This window comes from Gorilla gorilla, chromosome 12 (assembly GCF_029281585.2).
Source record: "Gorilla gorilla gorilla isolate KB3781 chromosome 12, NHGRI_mGorGor1-v2.1_pri, whole genome shotgun sequence".
Classification (NCBI taxonomy): domain Eukaryota; kingdom Metazoa; phylum Chordata; class Mammalia; order Primates; family Hominidae; genus Gorilla; species Gorilla gorilla.
Window position 1 is genome coordinate 50,005,090 of NC_073236.2, and position 21,819 is coordinate 50,026,908.

A 21,819-nucleotide genomic window follows, 5' to 3' on the forward strand; every position below is an offset into this window, starting at 1 on the left:
CACATCCCTTCTGTGCATTAATAACAACATATTACTGAGTATTTTTGAAATTACCAAAATATAACACCAACGCAAAAACACTGACCAGTGGGTTATCAGTAAGAACATACATACCACAACCTGATACTTACTTTCTTGATCACTGAAAGATTTGAATCACTGTCATCTAAAATCTTTATTAGGTAGCCCCTGGTCTTTGTCAGATAATTTCTGCATTCTTCTTGTTCTTCAGGAGAAAGGGCATCATTTGCAATGTCTTCTGCCTTCCTGTGAAAAATCTATACAAATAGTGCTTTCATGAAATCATTAGCTTTTTAAAACAAAAAACTTTCAGCTTGGCCACGCATGGTGGCTCATGCCTGTAATCCCAGCTACTCGGGAGCTGAGGCACAAGAATCGCTTGAGCCTGGGAAGCAGAGGTTGCAGTGAGCCAAGATTGTGCCACTGCACTCTAGCCTGGACAACAGAGAAACCCCGTCTTTTAAAAAAAATAATAAATAAATAAACAAAACTTTTAGCTCAAGTACTGCATCTACTTACCAGTGCAAGATTCCAATAAGAAACAACACTTTTTACAGATTCAAAAGCAGTCATAGCATCTTCTATATTTCCATTTACTGCATCCAATATAGCAAAAGTTATGTGTGCGTCTTCTTCATATTCAACAATTTCTGATGCCTAAACACACAGAATAGTTTTTAGTCAAATTGTTTATACTCAGAATATAAAACCCAAATGATTTTCCAAAGATTTTATATGATCTTAAGAGACAAACATCTCATTACTCTTCTCTGTCATATCTTATCTGTGAGAGCTAGTGAATTTAGAAAACAAGATTACCATTAAATAACAAGGCAATTAATTTAAGCAGTTTATAGCTCCACGTCTTTGTTTATAAACTGGAAATTCCCATCTCCAATAAATTCATAAAGGAACTCTGTTACCTGAATGTCTACACTATGAAAATGTTTAAACAGAGGATCAATAGGTTCAGGAATACTGTTCTTCTTTATTATCTTCAACAATGGCAAAACTTTCTTCCAATAATGAACACTTCTCCCTATGTATTCTTGTTGACCATAGAAAGAATTAAGACCGCTGCCCTAAAAAAGAAAGTTAAAAGCACACAACTTTAAGGAACACGCATGATTAGATCTAAAGTTCATTTACAAGTTGTAAGAACTGGCTAAAATTTCAAGTCAAAACCAAATGGTACCTCAATAGTCATTTGTTCAACTTCCAAATACTGTAATAACTAAACCACCTTAATACCAGTGAACTCACTGCAACCTCTGCCGTGCAGGTTCAAGCAATTCTCCTGCCTCAGCTTCCCAAGTAGCTGGGATTACAGGCACCTGTCACGATGTCTGGCTAATTTTGTAGTTTTAGTAGAGTTTTTTTTGTATTTTTAGTAGAGACGGGGTTTCACCGTGTTAGCCAGGAATGATCTCGATCTCCTGACCTTGTGATCTGCCCGCCTCGGCCTCCTAACGTGCTGGGATTACAGGTGTGAGCCACCGCACCCGGCCTCTACACTCAACTTTTAAACGCTTCTAATGATACCACCCTAACGTAGCAATCCAAACTACTTTTTAACAGTTGCCCTTTTTAGATAGCTGAAACCTGCCTCTTCTGTAGTGTCAGTTTGTTCAAAAGGCTGACCATCTACACCTAATGGTGACACAAAACACACCTTAAATATTTAGAAAGATCTATAATGGTCTTACCTACAAAGCCTTGTGCTAATTTTTTTTTTAATTTTCAGGCTGAATAATTATCAGAACTTAATTATTAAGGAAAAACAGTAACAGCTCAGCTAATATGTAACATTCACTGTGTGCTAGGCATTGCTCCTCTAAGTGTTTATATTTAACTACATTAACTATTTTGCAGCAATAAAAAACACATCTGTCATAATATGACCAAGCTGCTGTTTTCAGAACAAAAAAACTTTCAATAAAAAGTGCATGATTTTAAAAAATTAAGGTAATGTTCTTTAAAAATGCTTATACTTTAAAACTCACCGTTTTCTGAAGGCATTTTGCCCAATGTACAAGCAGAGCAGGTTGAAGGCCATGTTTTTCCTGGGCTCTTAGAGTGTTTATTTCATGCTGAACTAGAAGTCTCAATTTTGCTGAGTTTCCAGGTCTAAAAAATAGTTCAATTTACTAAAATTGCTTTCTAAATACACAGTTCAGCGCTTACATACATATATGTTAATGGGTCACATGACAAATTAAATCTTCACATGAGGATTAAATCCCTGGTAAAACCTACGCACTAAGTGAAAGCAATATTTTTGTTTTACTACTTACCCTGCTTTTCTGTGAATCAGAGTACAAACCGCATCCCACCAAGATTTTTGTCTTTCTGTACAAAGCTGTTTACATACAGGAAGGGGCAGGCATAACGGCTGATAGGAGCTGTGGTGAGAATTACATTTCTCCTTTAATTGTAAGTGGCTGGTATATACTACTCCAAGGAGAAATACCTGTTTTATTTAAGGAAAAGTTAAGTTAGAAAAAAAAATTAAACAAAATTCAGAATATTTAATTTGTTAAAATCTTTGCTTACTTCAAGATCTAAAATACATATTGATTCAGGTGCATTTGTTTCAAGCCTTGAGGTTTCATAGGGCAAATGATGGAAAAGCTGTTTTAGCCATTTTCGGATTCCAGGTAAAGCAGGCAATGAATTCCACTGTAAGCCAAGCCAAGTAAGGTGCTGAAGACTACCATTATGTGCTCGAATAGCACCTGAAATAAAATAAAAAAATTGGCTTAAGGGTTTGAAATTTTTCCTTGTGCCATTAGTTTTGCCAACATAAACAATTCACATTATGTATATCTTAATTATATAACTGCTTTTCTATATCAAAGCTGGAGGGAATTCTATGTTAGGCAAAATCTCATGTTCTTATTAAATGCATTCTCACTTGAGTATTTCTAGAAATTTTAATAAAAATAGTAGTGATGAAGAATGTTTAAGTCCATCTTAAAAAATGACACTGACTAGAACTCAATAAACCAAAATCAACTGACAAAAGCCAAATAAAGAACACCTAACCTAATAAGAAACCCCAAAACAATGGGTTTTCCTTTAAGTCATTAAAGCAATGGAACACCACTATATTAATCCATCGGTACAGTAAAGAAATCTGTTTTTCTACAAGAAAGTCAATATTGAAAAGGTTATGCGCAGTCAGGAGTTCGAGACCAGCCTGGCCAGCATGGTGAAACTCCGTCTCTACTAAAAATACAAAAAATTAGCCGAGCACGGTGTCACGTGCCTATAGTCCCAGCTACTTGAGAGGCTGAGGCAAGACAATTGCTTGAACCTGGCAGGCGGAAGTTGCAGTGAGCCGAGATTGCGCCACTGCGCACCAGCCTGGGTGACAGAGCGAGACTCTGTCTCAAAAAAAAGAAAAGAAAAGAAAAGAAAAGGTTATGCGCTTCTGGAAGCATGAAGAGGTATGATCTTTCTGTCATTTTGGCAATTTGCAAGACTTAAAGATGTTCATGTCCTTTGTCTCAGTAATTCTGTTTTTAGGTATCTCTATGGAAATAACTTGCAATGAAGACACTTTTTGTTGAAGTTTTTATCAGAGTATGATTATTAACAGTGGAAAAGTTGAGAAAACTTGGATGCCCAATAACAGAAAGTAGCAAGCAAATTATGACTACTTCATAAAAAAGATTATATTGCCAATAAAAGTGATATTTATAGTTTTAATACAGAGACTATGGGAGAGAATTCATGAAGGAAGCAAGATAAATCATACATAAACAACCATTTAGATGAAAAATATGGCCAGATGCAGTGGCTCATGCCTACAATTCCAACACTTTTTGTTTTTGAGACGAAGTCTCGCTCTGTCGCCCAGGCTGTAGTGCAGCAGTGTGATCTTGGCTCACTGCAACCTCCACCTCCCGGGTTGAAGCGATTCTCCTGCCTCAGCCTCCTTAGTAGGGACTACAGGCACATGCCACCACCCCCGGATAATTTTTGTATTTTTAGTAGAGACGGGGTTTCACCATGTTGGCCAGGATGGTCTCGAACTCCTGATCTCAGGTGATCTGCCCGCCTCGGCCTCCCAAAGTGCTGGGATTACAGATATGAGCCACTGTGCCGGGCCTAATCCCAACATTTTGGGGGGCTTAAGCAGGAGGATCACTTGAGCCTAGGAGTTGGAGACTAGCCTGGGCAACAAAGGGAGACCCTGTCTCTACCAATTAAAAAAAAAAATTATCTGGGCCGAGTGGCATGTGCCTATGGTACCAGCTACTCAGGAGGCTGAGGCAAGAGAATCCCTTGAGCCCAGAAGTTCAAGGCAGCAGTGACCTACGATCATGCCACTACACTGCAGCCCAGGTGACACAGCGAGACCCTGTCTCAAAATACAACAAGGCTGGTCGCAGTGGCTCACAACTGTAATCCCAGCACTTTGGGAGGCCAAGGCAGGTGGATCACCTGAGGTCAGGAGTTTGAGACCAGCCTGACCAACATGATGAAACCCCGTCTCTACTAAAAATACAAAAAATTAGCCAGGCGTGGTGGTGGGCATTTGTAATCCCGCTACTTGGGAGACTGAGGCAGTAGAATTACTTGAACCTGGGAGGCAGAGGTTACAGTGAGCCGAGATCACACCACTGCACTCCAGCATGGGCGACAAGAGCAAAACTTGGTCTCAAAAACAACAACAACAACAAAAAATACATGCCACCCCCACAGCACCACATTCAAACTCCCCCCAGCCCAACCCACACACAAAAGGAATACAGGAAAACATTAAGTCGTTATTTCTGGGTAATAAGATTATGGGCAATTTATAAGAATTAAGACGGAGACCATTTCCTCTGAAACATATAACTTACCAAAATCGTATCTAGCCAAATCTTCAAGCTCTGGTTCTTGTACATCAATGTTTCCAATATCACTGCTACCAAGAAAAGATGTATCCTTAGGTGACTGACTAGAAAACAGAGCATCATATAATGCAGACTGCCCAATTTTGTTGGCAAAAGTTTCAACAACCTCTTTTAAGAAATCTTGCTTGCCACGACTTAAGTTTAGCAACATGTGCCCTGAAAAAAAAATTTAAGTTATTTCCATCACTTTAAAAATACAGATTGTATTTGCTCACGTTGTCTCATTTGTATACCCAAAGGGGAAATAACATGATCATTGCAGACCTAACCCTCCAACCCAAAAAATACAGCTGGACAACAAAATCGGTGCTTATGTAGCAAATGAAAAGAGTACAGGTTTAATATTCTCAGTATCTACATAAGACAGCAGAACGGGGAAAAAAGACAGGAATGTGTATGAAAAATGCCAAACATATTTGCATTTTAGATGAAAAGGTCTGGATTTAAGTGGCCATAGGAGAACAGGGACAAGCTCTTATTCTCTGATCTGATACACTGATTTCTGAACCTGGCTCATCAGAATCCTCCTTTAAACAGCTTTTAAGAATTATATCCGGCTGGGCACGATGGCTCATGCCTGTAATCCCAGCACTTTGGGAGGCCAAGCTGGGTGGATAATGAGGTCAGGAGATCAAGACCATCCTGGCTAACACAGTGAAACCCCGTCTCTACTAAAAATACAAAAAAAAAAAAAAAAAATTAGCCGGCCCTGGTGGCGGGAGCCTGTAGTCCCAGCTACTGGGGAGGCTGAGGGAGGAGAATGGTGTGAACCCGGGAGGCAGAGCTTGCAGTGAGCCGAGATCACGCCACTGCACTCCAGCCTGGGCGACAGAGTAAGACTGTCTCAGGAAAAAAAAAAAAAGAATTATTTCCAGGCCTTGTTCCCAGAGATTTTTATTCCATAGGTTTACAGTAAGCAATCAAAAAATCATAGTCCTCGGATAAAGTACTGATACATGCTATAACACAGATGAACCTTGAAAACCTTGCTAAATGAAAGAAGCCAGTCACAAAAGACCACATACTATATGATTCCATTTATGTGAAATGTTCAGAATAGGCAAACCTACAGAGACAGATTAGCGGTTGCCAAGGCTGAGAGGTTTGGGTAAAATGGGGAGAAACTGCTAATAGGTAAGGAATTCCTCATGGAGTGATGAAAATCTAAAACTGACTGTGGTGACAATGGTAATACTCCATGAACATACTAAAAGCCACTGAACTGTACACTTTAAATGGGTGAAGCGTATGGTATACGAATTATATTTCAATTGAACTTTTTTAAAAAACCCTCCTTCGAGTTAATTCTGCTGGGCAATTAGGTTCGGTTACCACTACACAGTTGTGTCTCAGCACACTTACAGAGGCACCCTCGGGATGCCCAGATCAAAGACATTAAAAAAAAATACAGGCAATTTTTATCTAACTGTGACACCATGCAAAGGCACTTATGAGAGCCCTGCAAGGGTAGAAGGAAAAGAGAAAAGGAAAAAAGTAGAAAGTCACTTTAAGGACTGAAAGCCTAACTCCCACAAAAAAAGTGGGCTATGGAATAAAAGAGCAATGTGAGCTTTGGCCAACAGCCTAACTATACACCAAAGCTTATAATAACTTTGATTTAATATTACATCTTGCTCTTTACAAAATTCATCCAATTTTATATCAAAACTGCTCCTTATAGAAAGCATTATGTTTCTTCAGTTCACTGCTTGATTCAATGGCCATCTAACTACCTTAAAGTTTGTATCTTAGCAAAATCACAGGTAATATGCAACAGACCTTTAGGATTCATCCCAAGCCAAAAATGGGGGAAAAAATCCACAAATTCCAAGAGCCTAATATAAGGTAAGTATATATCTTCTATCTTCCTCACTATGCTCTCAGCTCTTTAAGACAGATCCGTATCTTCATCTTTATATCCCCACAGCAGTGTTTTTAGAATCAGCTGGTGTTAAATGGTTGGCAAATCAATAATTATACTTAGTTCAGGAAGTGACTAAATATTCAGGCTAGAGGCTCTAGCAGCCAGATGAAGAAACAGTTAAGAAATCCTCTCCACATAGGAACAAACAATATCAAATATTCGTTTTTTTTGAAGAATGTGCTATTTCTTCGCATCTCTTCCATACCTATTGCTCTTAACTGATACGGCAAAAAGAAATAATTTTGACAAATTATCTCCTGGACAGATGAAGATTTTATCATAAGATATGCCTTAACAGAAATTCCTTTTTCTTTTTAAATTAAATTAGTTTAATATTACTATTACCTGATTGGCTCAGTCGGTCACAGGCCATCATTTCCAGCAGATTTTGTCCAGCTTTACCTTTTCTTAATTTAATCTTTGGTCTTGGAACCTAATAATTTTAGAATCAAAAATCTTAATTTGATGATACCCATACTTCTAATAGTAACATGGTCTTATCTATTACACTGCACTTTTTTTGATAATGAATGAACAGTTAACCATTAATTAAACTGAATTGGAAAAGACTGCAAAAACTGGGAACCAAGGAATTTATATAACCTATGAAAGATAGGCCAGGTACAGGCGTGGTGGCTCACACCTGTAATCCCAACACTCTGGGAGGCCAAGGTGGGCTGATCACTTAAGGTCAGGAGTTCGAGACCAGCCTGGCCAACATGGTGAAACCCAGTCTCTACTAAAAATAATAAAAAAAAAAAAACAAAGAGCCAGGCGTGGTGGCACACACCTGTTAATTCCAGCTACACGGGAGGCTGAGGCACAAGGATAGCTTGAACCTGGGAGGCAGAGGTTGTAGTGCGCCGAGACTGCGCCATTGCACTCCAGCCTGGGTGAAAGAGTGAGACTCCATCGCAAAAAAAAAAAAAAAAAGAGGGGCCAGACGTGTTGGCTCACACCTGTAATCCCAGCACTTTGGGAGGCCGAGGTGGGGGGATCACTTGAGCCCAGAGTTCAAGACCAGCCTGAACAACACGGTGAGACCCTATCTCTAAAAAAAGTTTTTTTTAATTAGCCAGGAGTGGTGGCACACACCTGTGGTCCCAGCTACTCAGGAGGCTGAGGCAGGAGGATCACTTAAATCCAGGAGGTCAAGGCTGCAGTGAGCCATGATCATGCCACTGTGCTCCAGCTTGGGTGACAGAGTGAGACCCTATCTCCAAAAAAAGAAAAAAAAAAAAAAAGCATACACAGAGCAGCTCTGAGAAATTAGTTTCTACTAAAAGCACATTCATGTTACATTCAGAGAAATGGAAAATTTAATTATATTACTTTTCTACCCTGCATAAATAGGACAACAGCAGATGTTGTCCTATTTGAGTAGATATGACACCCTACTTTAAAAAGTACAGGTGAAATGACACTTGGAAATGCCACATTGTAGATAACACATTTTCAGAGTATGGATAATAGGGGATAGCACTAGAATAAATGGGACAACCAGGAAATTAAAGAGATCCTAATGCAATAACCTATGAAAAAAAAAAAGCATGATGAATAGAATGGCGAAGGGAAGACGTGACAGCTGCCTTCAGATATTAAAATTATTTTATAAAAGAAATCATTAAAAGAAGAAACAAGACCAACAGGTAGAAGGCTTGAAGAATATTTTTATTCTGTATAAGGAAGTACCAAGAGCCAAACCACCTAAAGATGCACTGGGCTATCTTGAAAAGTAATGAATGTCCATCACTGAAAACGTCCAGTCACAGGCAATGCCCACTTACTAGAAACATGCCAAAAGTAACTATATGGGTGACTAGAGCATCGGCTTTTAATTCTATCACCACTTTCTTAATTGGTGGTGGAAATGTAATTTGATACAACCTCTTTAGGGTTAGATATTTGGCAACAGCTCTAAAAATTATAAATGCACAGATATACTTTGATACTGCAATTCTTTCAGGAATTCATGGCACAAGTTAATCATTGCTAAATTACTTGAAGTAGCATTAAAAAAAAAGTAAAAGCAAGCTAATGTCCTGGTTTTAGGACCCTGGTTTTAAAAACTCCAAAACTACAGTACATCCATACAATGGAATAATATGCAAGCATCCAAACTAATGAGAATGCCCTTTATATATGCTGACATGGAAACATCTCCAAGATACAGTTAATGGAAATAAAGTAAATGCAATGTTCAAATGTTTTCCTCCTTCTTTTAAAGACAGGGGATATATGTGTGTTTACTTGGAGATGCATAAAACGTTTCCTGAAGAACACACAAGAAAGCAATAACATTAGTTTCTTTGGGGGTGGAGAAAGTAAATAACTAGGGAACAGAAAGGAGTCTTCATAGCATATTCTTAAGAGCCGCCAGAATTTTAAACCATGTATATATAATTCTTTCCAAACATGCTCATTTTTCAAAATATATGATTTATGAACCTAAAAGCTTCTGATTTTGAATTTTAGAAATATTCGTATTGCCTATCCTTTTACTCACAAGTTTTCTAAACATCATGTCAAAGTTTGTCATCTATATGTTGAAAAGAGCACACAAAGTAAGAAACAAAATGTTGACATCGTTCTTTTTGTTTTCAAACTGACCTCAATTCATAAACCCGGCCTCTTTTACAAAATTATTCAACAGTTGAATCTGTGACCAGTTAATTAGTTGTGAATCCACTCAATCAAATCATCTCAATTCACTATTTCCTTTTTTTTTTTTGGAGATGGAGTCTCGCTCTGTCGCCAGGCTGGAGTGCTGCAGTGGCACGATCTCGGCTCACTGCAACCTCCGCCTCCTGGTTTCAAGCAATTCTCCTGTCTCGGCCTCTCAAGTAGCTGGGACTACAGGCACCCGCCACCATGCGTGGCTAATTTTTGTATTTTTAGTAGAGATGGGGTTTGACCATGTTGGTCAGGATGGTCTCAAACTCCTGACCTCAAGCGATCCGCCCGCCTCAGCCTCCCAAAGTGCTAAGATTATAGGTGTGAGCCACCACGCCTGGCTATTTCCTCATCTTAACTAAAAGGTTTCAAGATACTTTGTTAACTACCTAGCTGCAATGCAGATGCACTTACTAGAACCACAGTATTCCTCTGATTAAGAGTCTGAAAATCTTGCCATAAAAGTTAGCCAATTCTTAAATACCCAAATGCCAGCACATAACCTACATTTTACGCTTATAATCATTTGTTCATTAAGCTTTAAAATAAACTGATCAAATAAAATACAAGCATCTAAGATGTTTCTATTATATATTCATTCTACAGAAATATGTGGTAGTTAATAAAGACTGAGGTAGGTATCTCTGTGCTGAAGTGGAACAATGAAGAAACATTTAGAAAAGCAAGGCATCTGGCAATAGGTAAAGCACACCCACATTGAGGCACAATATTTTTTAAAAGCAGAGAAAGAATGTATTGCACATTTGCATATGCAAAAAATATGTCTGAACACCCAAGAAACTCCTAACTGTAGCTGTCATCTAGGAAAGGAGACCTGAGTGAATGGATTAAGAGGGAAACTAACTTATGATTAAAAGTTCACAGTCAGGTGTGGTGGCTCATACCTGTAATCTCAGCACTTTGGGAGGGCAAGGCAGAAGGATCACTTGAAGCCGGGAGTTCAAGACCAACCAGCCTGGGAAACATAGCAAGACCTTGTCTTTACAAAAAATTTAACAATGTAGCCAGGCATGGTGGCAGGCACCTGTAGTCCCAGCTACTGAGCTGAGGCTGAAGCAGGAGAGGATCACTTGAGCCCAGGAGTTCGAGGATGCAGTGAGCTATGATCATGCCACTGCACTCCAGCCAGAGCAAGAGTGAGACTCTGCCTCCCAAAACTACATATCAAAAAATTTTAGGCTGTGCGCAGTAGCTCACACCTATAATCCCAGCACTCTGGGAAGCTCGAGCCCAGTTCAATGTTACGGTGAGCTACGATTACGCAACTGCACTCCAGCCTAGGTGACACAGCAAGACTCTAATAGACACACAGACAGATAAATTTTAAAGTTTCCATTAAAAATAAGAACTATTGGCAGGGCGCGGTGGCTCACACCTGTAATGCCAGCACTTTGGGAGGCCAAGGTGGGTGGATCATGAGGTCAGGAGATCGAGACCATCCTGGCTAACACGGTGAAATCCCATCTCTACTGAAAATACAAAAAAATTAGCCAGGCATGGTGGTGGGTGCCTGTAGTCCCAGCTACTTGGGAGGCTGAGGCAGGAGAATGGCGTGAACCCAGGAGGTGGAGTTTGCAGTGAGCCGAGGTCGTGCCACTGTGCTCCAGCCTGGGCGACAGAGTGAGACTCCATCTCAAAAAAAAATAAAATAAATAAAAATAAGAACTATCAGTTACTTGAGAATTTCTATAAGAACCTTTTAATGTTTGTATTACCTAGTGAACCTCACTAAATCCATTAATTTTCACTAATCCATTCCTTATGAACACAGAAGTTTCTACTGAGCAAATATTAGCACTTAACATGTGAACTGTCTATCAACGGTGTTTTTAAAAGATTTACAGGCCGGGCTCAGTGGCTCATGCCTGTAATCCCAGCACTTTGAGAGGCCGAGTCGGGTGGATCACGAGGTCAGAAGATCGAGACCATCCTGGCTAACATGGTAAAACCCCATCTCTATTAAAAAATACAAAAAATTAGCCAGGCATGGTGGTGTGTGCCTGTAACCCCAGATACGTGACAGGCTGAAGCAGGAGAATCACTTGAACCCAGGAGACACAGGTTGCAGTGAGCTGAGATTGCGCCACTGCACTCCAGCCTGGTGACAGAGCGAGACTCCGTCTCAAATAAAAATAAAAAGATTTATATTAGGCAGGGCATGCTGGCTCACTGCCTGTAATCCCAGCACTTTGAGAGGCCGAGACGCGCAGATCACCTGAGTTCAGGAGTTCAAGACCAGCCTGACCAACATGGAGAAACCTCATCTCTCCTAAAAATACAAAATTAGATGGGCGTGGTGGCGTGTGCCTGTAATCCCAGCTACTCGGGAGGCTGAAGCAGGACAATCGCTTGAACCCGGGAGGCGGAGGTTGCAGTGAGCCAGATGGCGCCATTGCACTCCAGCCTGGGCAACAAGAGCAAAACTCCGTCTCAAAAAGAAAAAAAGATTTATATTAGAAGGAGGGGCCGTCCCTAAAAGTAATGAATCCTTTTTTTTCCCTCCCCAAGCAAAAAATCCTTCTCTAAAATTAATCATTTTTCTAAGCCTGGTTTAATGCTTTTTTGGAAGACTGCTTATTTCTTTTCCTTTCAAAAGTTATGCAAGCTCATTTAAAAAAAAAAAAAAAAAAAGGCCGGGCATGGTGGCTCACGCCTGTAAATCCCAGCACTTTGGGAGGCCGAGGCAGGTGGATGACTAGGTCAGGAGATTGAGACCCTCCTGGCTACCACGGTGAAACCCCGTCTCTACTAAAAGTACAAAAAAAAATTAGCCAGGCATGGTGGCGGGTGCCTGTAGTCCCAGCTACTCAGGAGGCTGAGGCAGGAAAATGGCGTGAACTCGGGAGGTGGAGCTTGCAGTGAGCCAAGATCGTGCCACTGCACTCCAGCCTGGGCGACAGAGCGAGACTGCGTCTCAAAAAAAAAAAAAAAAAAAAAGCCAGGCGCGCCAGGCACAGTGCCTCGTGCCTGTAATCCCAGCACTTTGGGAGACCAAGGCAGGTAGATCAAGAGGTCAAGAGATTGCGACCATCCTGGCCAACATGGTGAAACCCCATCTCTATATTAAAAATACAAAAAATTAGCTGGGCTTGGTAGCACAGTCCTGTAGTCCCAGCTACTCGGGAGGCTGAGGCAGGAGAATCACTTGAACCCAGGAGGTGGAGGCTGCAGTGAGCCAAGATCACGCCACTGCACTCCAGCCTGGCGACAGAGAGAGACTTGGTCTCAAAAAAAATAAAAAAATAAAAAATAAGAAAAGGTTTTATGTTTTCAAAGATTAATAGATATACTGTTACATATACACAATACAGTCATAAATGTGATATACATGTGTTTCAATTAACATGTTAAATTGCAATCATATTCTTCTATCATAGGCTATAAAGCCATTGCCCTACATCTACTTATTAGGAATTTGTCCAAGTAACACATCTTTTTGAATCAAGCTTTACCCATAATACGAGATTACATCTTTATCATGTTCCCAAAAATGGCAGAGTAAAAAGATCAAACTCTTCAAATTTGTCTACAAACAAATCATGGCAATGCATGCTTTCGACAAGAGTGCATTCAACATCCCTGTTTCACCAGCCTCACCAGTATTGTGTATGCTTAGTTATTTTCCACTGTATCAAATTGACTATTTCATTTTAACTTTAATTCCACAGGTTTGTTCACATATTGTCATTACATACCAGAGCACACCTTCATTTAAAACACATCAAGACTCCGTGAAATGTCAATTGCTCCTACAAGTGGAAGACTTACCTGAAATGCTATGAGATAGCACAACGCAGCCAGCTCAGAAAGAGCTCGCCATTGAACATTATTACCCTGCTGACCCATCTTCAAGAGCAGAGAACCAGCATGCATGTAGAAATGTCCTTTCATTTCTAAGAAAGTAGCTGACAGTCCATCATTTCCACCCAAAGAAGATTTCGCAGACTGAAGAGCACTATCAAAACTGTAATATGAAAATATCGAACAGATGATACACACTTACTGCACTGTGAATAATCATGGTTCACTTAATTCAAAACAAAATAAAAATTTTATTTCAAGCTTCATCTTCCACATTCAACTTCTAATAATTCTTATTCCCCATGTTATAAATTATGAATCATCTAATGCTTATTTTTATCCTGCATACTTCCTATACTTCATGCTTAACCTCTCAAATGATATCTTATTCCCAGTTATTTCCAGCCCTCCAATCACAGGATAAATATAAGATTAGTGATTATAGGTGCACATTTCAAAATAAACCAGGATAAAGTTGGGAGACTATTTTGTAGTTTCTTCCTGATCATATAATTTCATTATTTAATTAACAGTTGTAATTTCTCAAATTAGACATACCATTTCCAAATTAGAAGTAAATAACTGACAGGTATTTGAGTATCAATACAGCAATTGCTCTTTTTACTATATAGATCATTACAGCATTAAATAAATTGTCTTTTTTTTTTTTTGAGACGGAGTCTCTCACTATCGCCTGGGCTGGAGTGCAATGGCACGATCAACCTCCACCTCCCAGGTTCAAGTGATTCTCCTGACCTAGCCTCCTGAGTAGCTGGGATTACAGGCACCTGCCACCATGCCCCGCTAAACTTTTTTTATATTTTTAGTAGAGACAGGGTTTCACTATATTGGCCAGGCTGGTCTCGAACTCCTGACCTCACGATCCACCTGCCTCAGTTTACCAATGTGCTGGGATTACAGGCATGATCCACTATGCCTGGCCTATTATTTGTAATCTATTTTCTAAATTAGTTCTTCTAAATCCTAATGTTTCTCCAAATCCTCACTTTGGAAGAAAAGTAAAAGCAAACACTTAAACGTGAAGCATGATTTTAAAGTGGCTTACAATAAAGCAACCAGAGCAAGTGAGGTCTAAAGATCTCTGAGGGTGCTCAAAAACCCCTTCGGGGGATCCATGAAGTTAAAATTACTTTTACAATAATACCAAAAAAAATTTATATATTACATACTCATTTTCTCATGTATGTAGAGCTGAGTTTTTTTGTTTTTGTTTTTGGAGACAGAATCTCACTCTGTCACAAGGCTGGAGTGCAGTGGCACAATCTTGGCTTAATGCAACCTCTGACTCCCAGGTTCAAGCGACTCTTCTGCCTCAGCCTCCCAAGCAGCTGGGACTATAGGTGCGTGCCAACATGCCTGGCTAATTTTTTGTATTTTTAGTAGAGACAAGGTTTCACCATTGTTAGCTGGGATGGTCTCGATCTCCTGACTTCGTGATCCACCCGCCTTGGCCTCCCAAAGTGCTGGGATTACAGGCCTGAGCCACCGCGCCCCGCTGAGCTGAGTTTTCTAGAGGCTTCATGACATGTAATAGTTTTACAGACTGAAAGAGGAAGTAAATGAGAATCTAGCTATGTTCTATTAAGCGAGACATTAAAAAGATTTACAAAAATGCAAAAACAATGACACTTTTCTGACTACTATTTGCTGTTGGGAAATAATTATTTTTCATAAAAAATGCTATTATTGGCCCTGCACGGTGGCTCACACATGTAATTCCAGCACTTTGGGAGGCCGAGGCGGGTGGATTACCTGAGGTCAGGAGTTCAAGACCAGCCTAGCCAACATGGTGAAACCCCATCTCTACTAAAAATACAAAAAATTAGCCAGGCGTGGTGGTGGGCACCTGTAATTCCAGCTACTTGGGAGGCTGAGGCAGGAGAATCTCTTGAACCTGGGAAGCAGAGGTTGCAGTGATCCGAGATCACACTGTTGCACTATAGCCTGGGCAACAAGAGCAAAACTCCGTCTCAAAAAAAAAAAAAAAAAAAGCTATTATTATTAACACACAATAGGGCTTATTACATTTTTAATGGATTACATTTTTTATTTGTTTTAATTTCTAATGTAATAAACACTGACAGAAATAACCCACATACGGCCGGGTGCAGTGGCTCAGACCTGCAATCCCAGCACTTTGGAAGGCCAAGGTAGGCGGATCACGAGGTCAAGAGATTGAGACCTTCCAGTACTTTGGGAGGCCAAGGTAGACGGATCAAGAGGTCAAGAGATCGAGACCAGCCGGGCGTGGTGGCTCATGCCTGTAATCCCAGCACTTTGGGAGGCTGAGGCTGGCGGATCACAAGGTCAGGATATCAAGACCATCCTGGCTAACACGGTGAAACCCCATCTCTACTAAAAATACAAAAAATTAGCTGGGTGTGGTGGCGGGCACCTGTAGGCCCAGCTACTCGGGAGGCTGAGGCAGGAGAATGGCATGAACCCTGGAGACAGAGCTTGCAGTGAGCCGAGATGGCGCCACTGCACTCCAGCCTGGGCAACAGAGCAAGACTCCATCTCAAAAAAAAAAGATCGAGACCATCCTGGCCAACATGATGAAACCCTGTTTCTACTAAAAATACAAAAATTAGCCAGGTGTGGGCTGGGCGTGGTGGCTCACGCCTGTATTCCCAACACTTCGGGAGGCCGAGGAGGGCAGATCACGAGGTCAGGAGATCGAGACCATCCTGGCTAACACGCTGACACTCCGTCTCTACTAAAAATACAAAAAAATTAGCCGAGCATGGTGGTGGGCGCCTGTAGTCCCAGCTACTCAGGAGGCTGAGGCAGAAGAATGGCGTGAACCTGGGAGGTTCACAAGGGGGGTAACAAAGGGCCCATGAGGCCTGATTAACTGATCTGACAAACCATCTGTCACCCACAGCCCTAAGCCACACTGTGAAACTGCCTAGGGTGGCACCAGCTTTTTATCTTCCTCAGGGTCCTCCCCTCAGGCCCCCAAGTCACCCCCTCATGGTCCAGATTCTCCCCTGAGTGACTCCATCCCCATGGTCATCTCCCCTCCTGAGCCTCCCCCTCTGAGGGCCAAGGGCTGTCCTCAGGGCCCTCCTGGGGCTTCCTGGTGGGGAACAACCTGAGGCAGGAGGATAAGCTCTTATTCAGAGCATTGAGAGGAAATTGTGAAGCTTGCAGTGAGCCGAGATTGTGCCACTGTACTCCAGGCTGGGTGACAGAGCGAGACTCTGTCTCAAAAAAAAAAAAAAAAAAAAAATTAGCCAGGTGTGGTGTCGGGCACCTGTAGTCCCACCTATTCAGGAGGCAGAGACAAGAGAATCACTTGAACCCAGGAGGCAGAGGTTGCAGTGAGCCGAGACTGCACCACTGCATGCCAACCTGGCGAGAGCAAGACTCAGTCTCAAAAAAAAAAAAAAAAAAAAAGAGAGATTGAGACCATCCTGAACCCCGTCTCTACTAAAAATACAAAAATTAGCTGGGCATGGTGGTGTGTGCCTGTGGTCCCAGCTACTTGGGAGGCTGAGGCAGGAGAATCGCCTGAACCCGGGAGGCGGAGGTTACAGTGAGCCAAGGTCGTGCCACTGCACTCCAGCCGGGTGACAGAGCAAGACTCCATCTCAAAAAAAAAAAAAAAAGAAAAAAGAAAGAAAGAAAGAAAGAAAAAAAGGAACCCACATACAAAGATCTTTGATGTCCTTAAGAAAAATGTAAAAGGAACTTGTGACCAAAAAATTTGAGTATACAAAGAACACAAAATAAAACATCCTACATGTTTTCTAAAATAATCTTAAAGTTATGTTAGTTCTTTTAGATACTGCTCTTACCCTACCAATTTAGGACACTATGTACTTTTTCAAGAAAATTACCTACTCCCTGCACTCAGTGAAATGAACTTCTTTCCTTATACCAGATGGGGAAATAAATTAACTTCCAAACAAATGGACAGCCTAAACTAGCAATCAGTAAACTTTTTCTACAAAAAGGAGGAGATTACTAATCTGGCTTTACAGGCATACAATCTCTGCTGCAACCACTCAACTCCAACCTTGTAGTATGTAAGCAGCCACAGACTATACATAAACAGAGGCATGCTGCATTCCAATAAATATTAACAAAATTAGGCAGGGGCCATATTTGGCCCACAAGTTCTAATCAACCCCTGCTCTAAACTAACATCTTTATACAAATCCAAGTGATGTTTTTGTTCAATGGAATTTATTTTCAAAATGGAGACACTGGTTTTCAAAATCAAAATTTAGGAAAAAAGGTAAATCATATAGTTGAATTATTTTGTTTCTTAGCTAAAACAGTATTTTCTGAAATACCAGTGATGCTAAGTGCTTATACTAGTACATGTGAACCTAGCCATCTGATGACAGATGAACTTTAATTTTCACTTGATTATACTATTATAAAAAAATAAAATATGAAATAGCAGTTAGAACATTCATTTTAAGCTTGACTATGACAAAATTGAGTATTTAACCATATGGCTAATTTTAATGAAGCTTGAACTATAAGAGTTCTCTAAAAAGGAAAGTCATATAAAACCAATCAGAACTTCCCCGTAAAAGAAGAAAAATAAGACTGCCTCCTAGTGGTTCACTGTATTAACTATAACTCCTACGTACATTATAGAAATAATGATTCAGTAAAGAAATTTAGAGCAATGAACTTACTGCAAAAAGAAAAACTACAATTTATACTAAAGCATTCTCCTCAAAGTCAACGCACCTTTCCAGTAATTCTCTACTTTCCTGCACATCTCTAGTGGAAAGCGTAAGAAGCATAAGATTAGCATAGGCCAGCAGTAAGTCTGTATTGGTTGCTCGCCAGTCACTTTTATCAGACTCCAAACACTGTAAAGACTCCAGATATTCCTATTTTGTGGAATGAATAGTAAGTTACAAAACTTAATCAAGTGTTAAGAAATTAACCATTTTATGCCTACAAATTCCTTTTCTCACTCCAACCACGTTTGTGAAACTACATTGATTTTTACATCAACCTTATAAATGAAAACACCAAAAATATATACATTTATCATAGTTATCTCCCCAATCTTCCCATTATAAATTTAACTGATCCTGGTAAAAATTTCGTTTTATAACTGTTCTACATAAATAAAAGAAATTTAAGTCCTGCGGGGCACTGCTGCTTTAGTACAAAAAGATGTATGCTAATTGCCTACATAGAAATGTAAAGACCCAATAGCTTTTATCTACCTTAAGGGTCTGTACAACACACGAATTCCACTCTAAACTTGAACGCAAAGCTATGTTCCTCTCTGCCTCACGGCAGCGGGCCACAGCATCCTTCAATCTTTTATTTGAGCGATAGAACTCCACTAGCCGGATGTTCACATGGACGTCATCAGGTCTTACATAAAGTTCTGACTGAATCAAGTCAAAAAGTTTATTCCGTCCATCTTCACCTTCTAGAAGCTGTTCCTATTTAGAGGGGAAAAAGAAAAATTATTAGAGTAACACTTGTGCAATTTTAAACAAGTCATGCTCCCAAAAAGCACCATTCCACTATGTCTAGTTTTATGATGATGCCACCAAAAACACCATCCTAAATACCTTATTCGTCCCTTCTGAGAGTTGCTTACAACCCAGAAACTAAGCCTCAAGAACTGTATGTGAAGAAAAGCATCTGTGATTACTGCAGTAGCTCATACTCTCTTCAGAGACTACCAGGACTATTGCCACACATCCCTGTCCATCTGAGTCACCACCAGAAGCCTAGACCTCCCCAGTCAATCCTCAGCAACAAGGTCCTTATGCTCAAACTGCTCTGTATCTCCTTAAATCTGACTCAATCTCACATCCCCTCTCCTCCCACTGTTCTGCTACCTTCATCATCATCTCAAAGCACTGTCATCACCTCCTGACCTTAAATGAAGACAGTATCATCTCAGGATAACCCCCACTACCATGATGGCTTTTTCTCTCTGAACTTACATACAAGGAGAGGAAGTAGGGTTTGTGGCCACTCGCTTCTCATTTGCGATGCTCTTCCATCAGCCTCTCAAGAAGCTAGGACCATAGGCATCCACCACCATGCCCGGCTAATTTTTTTTTAACGCTCTGTAGAGATGGGGTCTTGCTGTGTTGCCCAGGCTGACTACTCAGTTCCTTAATCACCTCATCTCCAGTGATGTTATCCTCTACTCCAACCTCAACCATCCACTTGCCACTGACACAGGTCTTCAAAATCTGCATTTTGGTCTTACCACTGAAACCACCATACCATCCTTCTTATTCTTCCACCTCACTGAGGGCCTACATACCCTTACTTTCAGAAATATACTTCTCCACCATATGAAAGTTCCCTTCAAGACAATAACATCATGAAGTTTTAAACACCTGTAAACACATATAAATACACATACTTTCTTCTGTCAGGCAAAAAATGCTATAATCCCTTATATCCATAATTACTGTTTGCTTACAGATCCCTTCAACTAATTCCCTCTTTTCCTCAGAAGAACCCTCCCAACTGGTTTCTGTGTGCTTAGATTTGGGAAATCATAACCCCAAGCTAACTGATTTCATTTGCATTATCTCAACCATCAAACTGGTGCTGCCTAAAACAAAATACCATTTTAGTACTAACAGACTCACTTTCTCCACTCCCTGACACTTCACACCTCCTATTTCCCCAACTTCCCCATACCTTCCTTTGACCCTCACTTTCAACTTATAACCTAGATTCATCCTTCACTGAGAAACCTGAAGCTATCACATATAAATTCCATTTTACCTTACCTACTTAAACTCGTCTTTCCCCAACTCTCAAGACCAAGCTGCCCATTAGTACTCTGTATTTCATTCCCCTCTCTCCTTTATCAATTTCTCCTCTTCTGGATGAGATGGATGATACCCTGGTCTCTCCCTATTGCAAAAGCCCTAGTCTTTGACTCTATGTTAAAAATTTTTTTAAAAACCACTATGAGTGCTTTTAAAAAGTTCTATCTCATACTTGAGAGAAAAAGCCTTCTCAACAGTAATACTCTCATTCATTAAACAAATGTCAGAAACTGTTTACCTTAGCAAGCCTTAAATTTTAGGAGAAATGGAATTACTTTGCATGACAATTATAAATCTCATGGATTTCAATTCCAAAAAAAAAAAAATCTGATACAGGAAAGGTGTAACAGTGCCTTCAAGTTATTAAAGAAAATCTTTTTTTTTTTTTATTATACTTTAAGTTTTAGGGTACATGTGCACATTGTGCAGGTTAGTTACATATGTATACATGTGCCATTCTGGTGCGCTGCACCCACTAACTCATCATCTAGCATTAGCAAGAATGCTTCAAAGTATCTAACTTGTTACACTGCAAGAAAAGAATCTCCTGCCATTACATATGTTCTTTAACACTACCGACACCAGACTAACTGGATTGCCACGCCCAATATGGGAGTTATGTTTGAGGCATAACACCTAAGAGAGTAAAGAAATCTGCACAATTAGACCTCGCGTTTTAGACTAATATTTAAAATCCAGCTGCTTATTACTGGGGAGAAAAACATCAGTAATATTTATCTTTGGAAGCATCTTCAATGCTTTTTCAGCTTCAAAAATCTGTACATGGTTGTTCATAGCAGTTGAACAATAGCCAAAACCTAGAAATAACCAAAATGCCCCTCAAAAGTGAATGGTTAAGGCTGGGTACAGTGGCTCACACCTGTAATCCCAGCACTCTGGGAGGCCAAAGTGGGTGGATCACCTGAGAACCCGGGAGGCAGAAGTTGCAGTGAGCCAAGACAGCACCACTGCACTCCAGCATGGGTGACGGAGCAAGACTCTTGTCTCAAAAAAATAAAAATAAAAAAACTGAATGGTTAAATTGTGGACCATGAAATACTACTCAGAAGTAAAGGAACCAACTATGGATATACAAAACTTAATATGGATCACAAATGGTATTATGCTGACTGAACAAGCCAACCTCAAAAGGTCACATGCTTGGCTGGGCGCGCTGGCTCACGCCTGTAATCCTAGCACTTTGGGAGGCTGGGGTGGGCAGATCACAGGAGGTCAGGAGTTCGAGACCAGCCAGTTTCTACTAAAAATACAAAAATAAGTGGGACATGGTAACACGTGCCTGTAGTCCCAGCTACCCGGAAGGCCGAGGCAGGAGAATCGCTTGAACCTGGGAGGCGGAGGTGGCAGTGAGCCGAGATTGCGCCAGTGAACTCCAACCTGGGCAACAGAGCGAGACTCCGTCTCAAAAACAATGAAAAAAGAAAAAAAAAGTCAAACATTTCATGATGACATTTACATAACATTTTGAAATCACCAAAGTATAAAGATGGAGAACAGATTAATGGTTGCCAGAGGTCAGGCATAGTGAAGAGAAGTAAATAGCATGACTACAAAAGGGGCAGCATGAGGAAGATCTCTGTGGTAATAGAGTAGTTCTGTATCTTGACGGCAGTGGTGGTATGAATCTACACATGATAAAATG

The 21,819-nt window shown here is 40.5% G+C and overlaps 1 protein-coding gene across 6 annotated transcripts in view; it reads right to left on the reverse strand.

Moving 5' to 3' along the window:
• RGPD8 (RANBP2 like and GRIP domain containing 8) overlaps positions 1-21,819 on the reverse strand; it is a 45,094-nt gene that overhangs the window by 15,814 nt on the left and 7,461 nt on the right. For 5 of the 6 annotated variants that reach the window (XM_055378282.2, XM_055378280.2, XM_063695705.1 and 2 more), the window contains exons 5-15: positions 18,570-18,794; positions 18,079-18,224; positions 13,315-13,510; positions 7,198-7,285; positions 4,875-5,084; positions 2,575-2,756; positions 2,316-2,491; positions 2,025-2,148; positions 945-1,103; positions 541-678; positions 132-278 (exon numbers count right to left, since the gene is read on the reverse strand). In XM_055378282.2, coding sequence (XP_055234257.2) covers positions 132-278; positions 541-678; positions 945-1,103; positions 2,025-2,148; positions 2,316-2,491; positions 2,575-2,756; positions 4,875-5,084; positions 7,198-7,285; positions 13,315-13,510; positions 18,079-18,224; positions 18,570-18,794 — 1,791 coding nt within the window. Of the gene's footprint in view, positions 1-131; positions 279-540; positions 679-944; positions 1,104-2,024; positions 2,149-2,315; positions 2,492-2,574; positions 2,757-4,874; positions 5,085-7,197; positions 7,286-7,947; positions 12,463-13,314; positions 13,511-18,078; positions 18,225-18,569; positions 18,795-21,819 lie in introns of those variants that run through there. The other variant, XM_055378283.2, reaches the window with a different exon arrangement.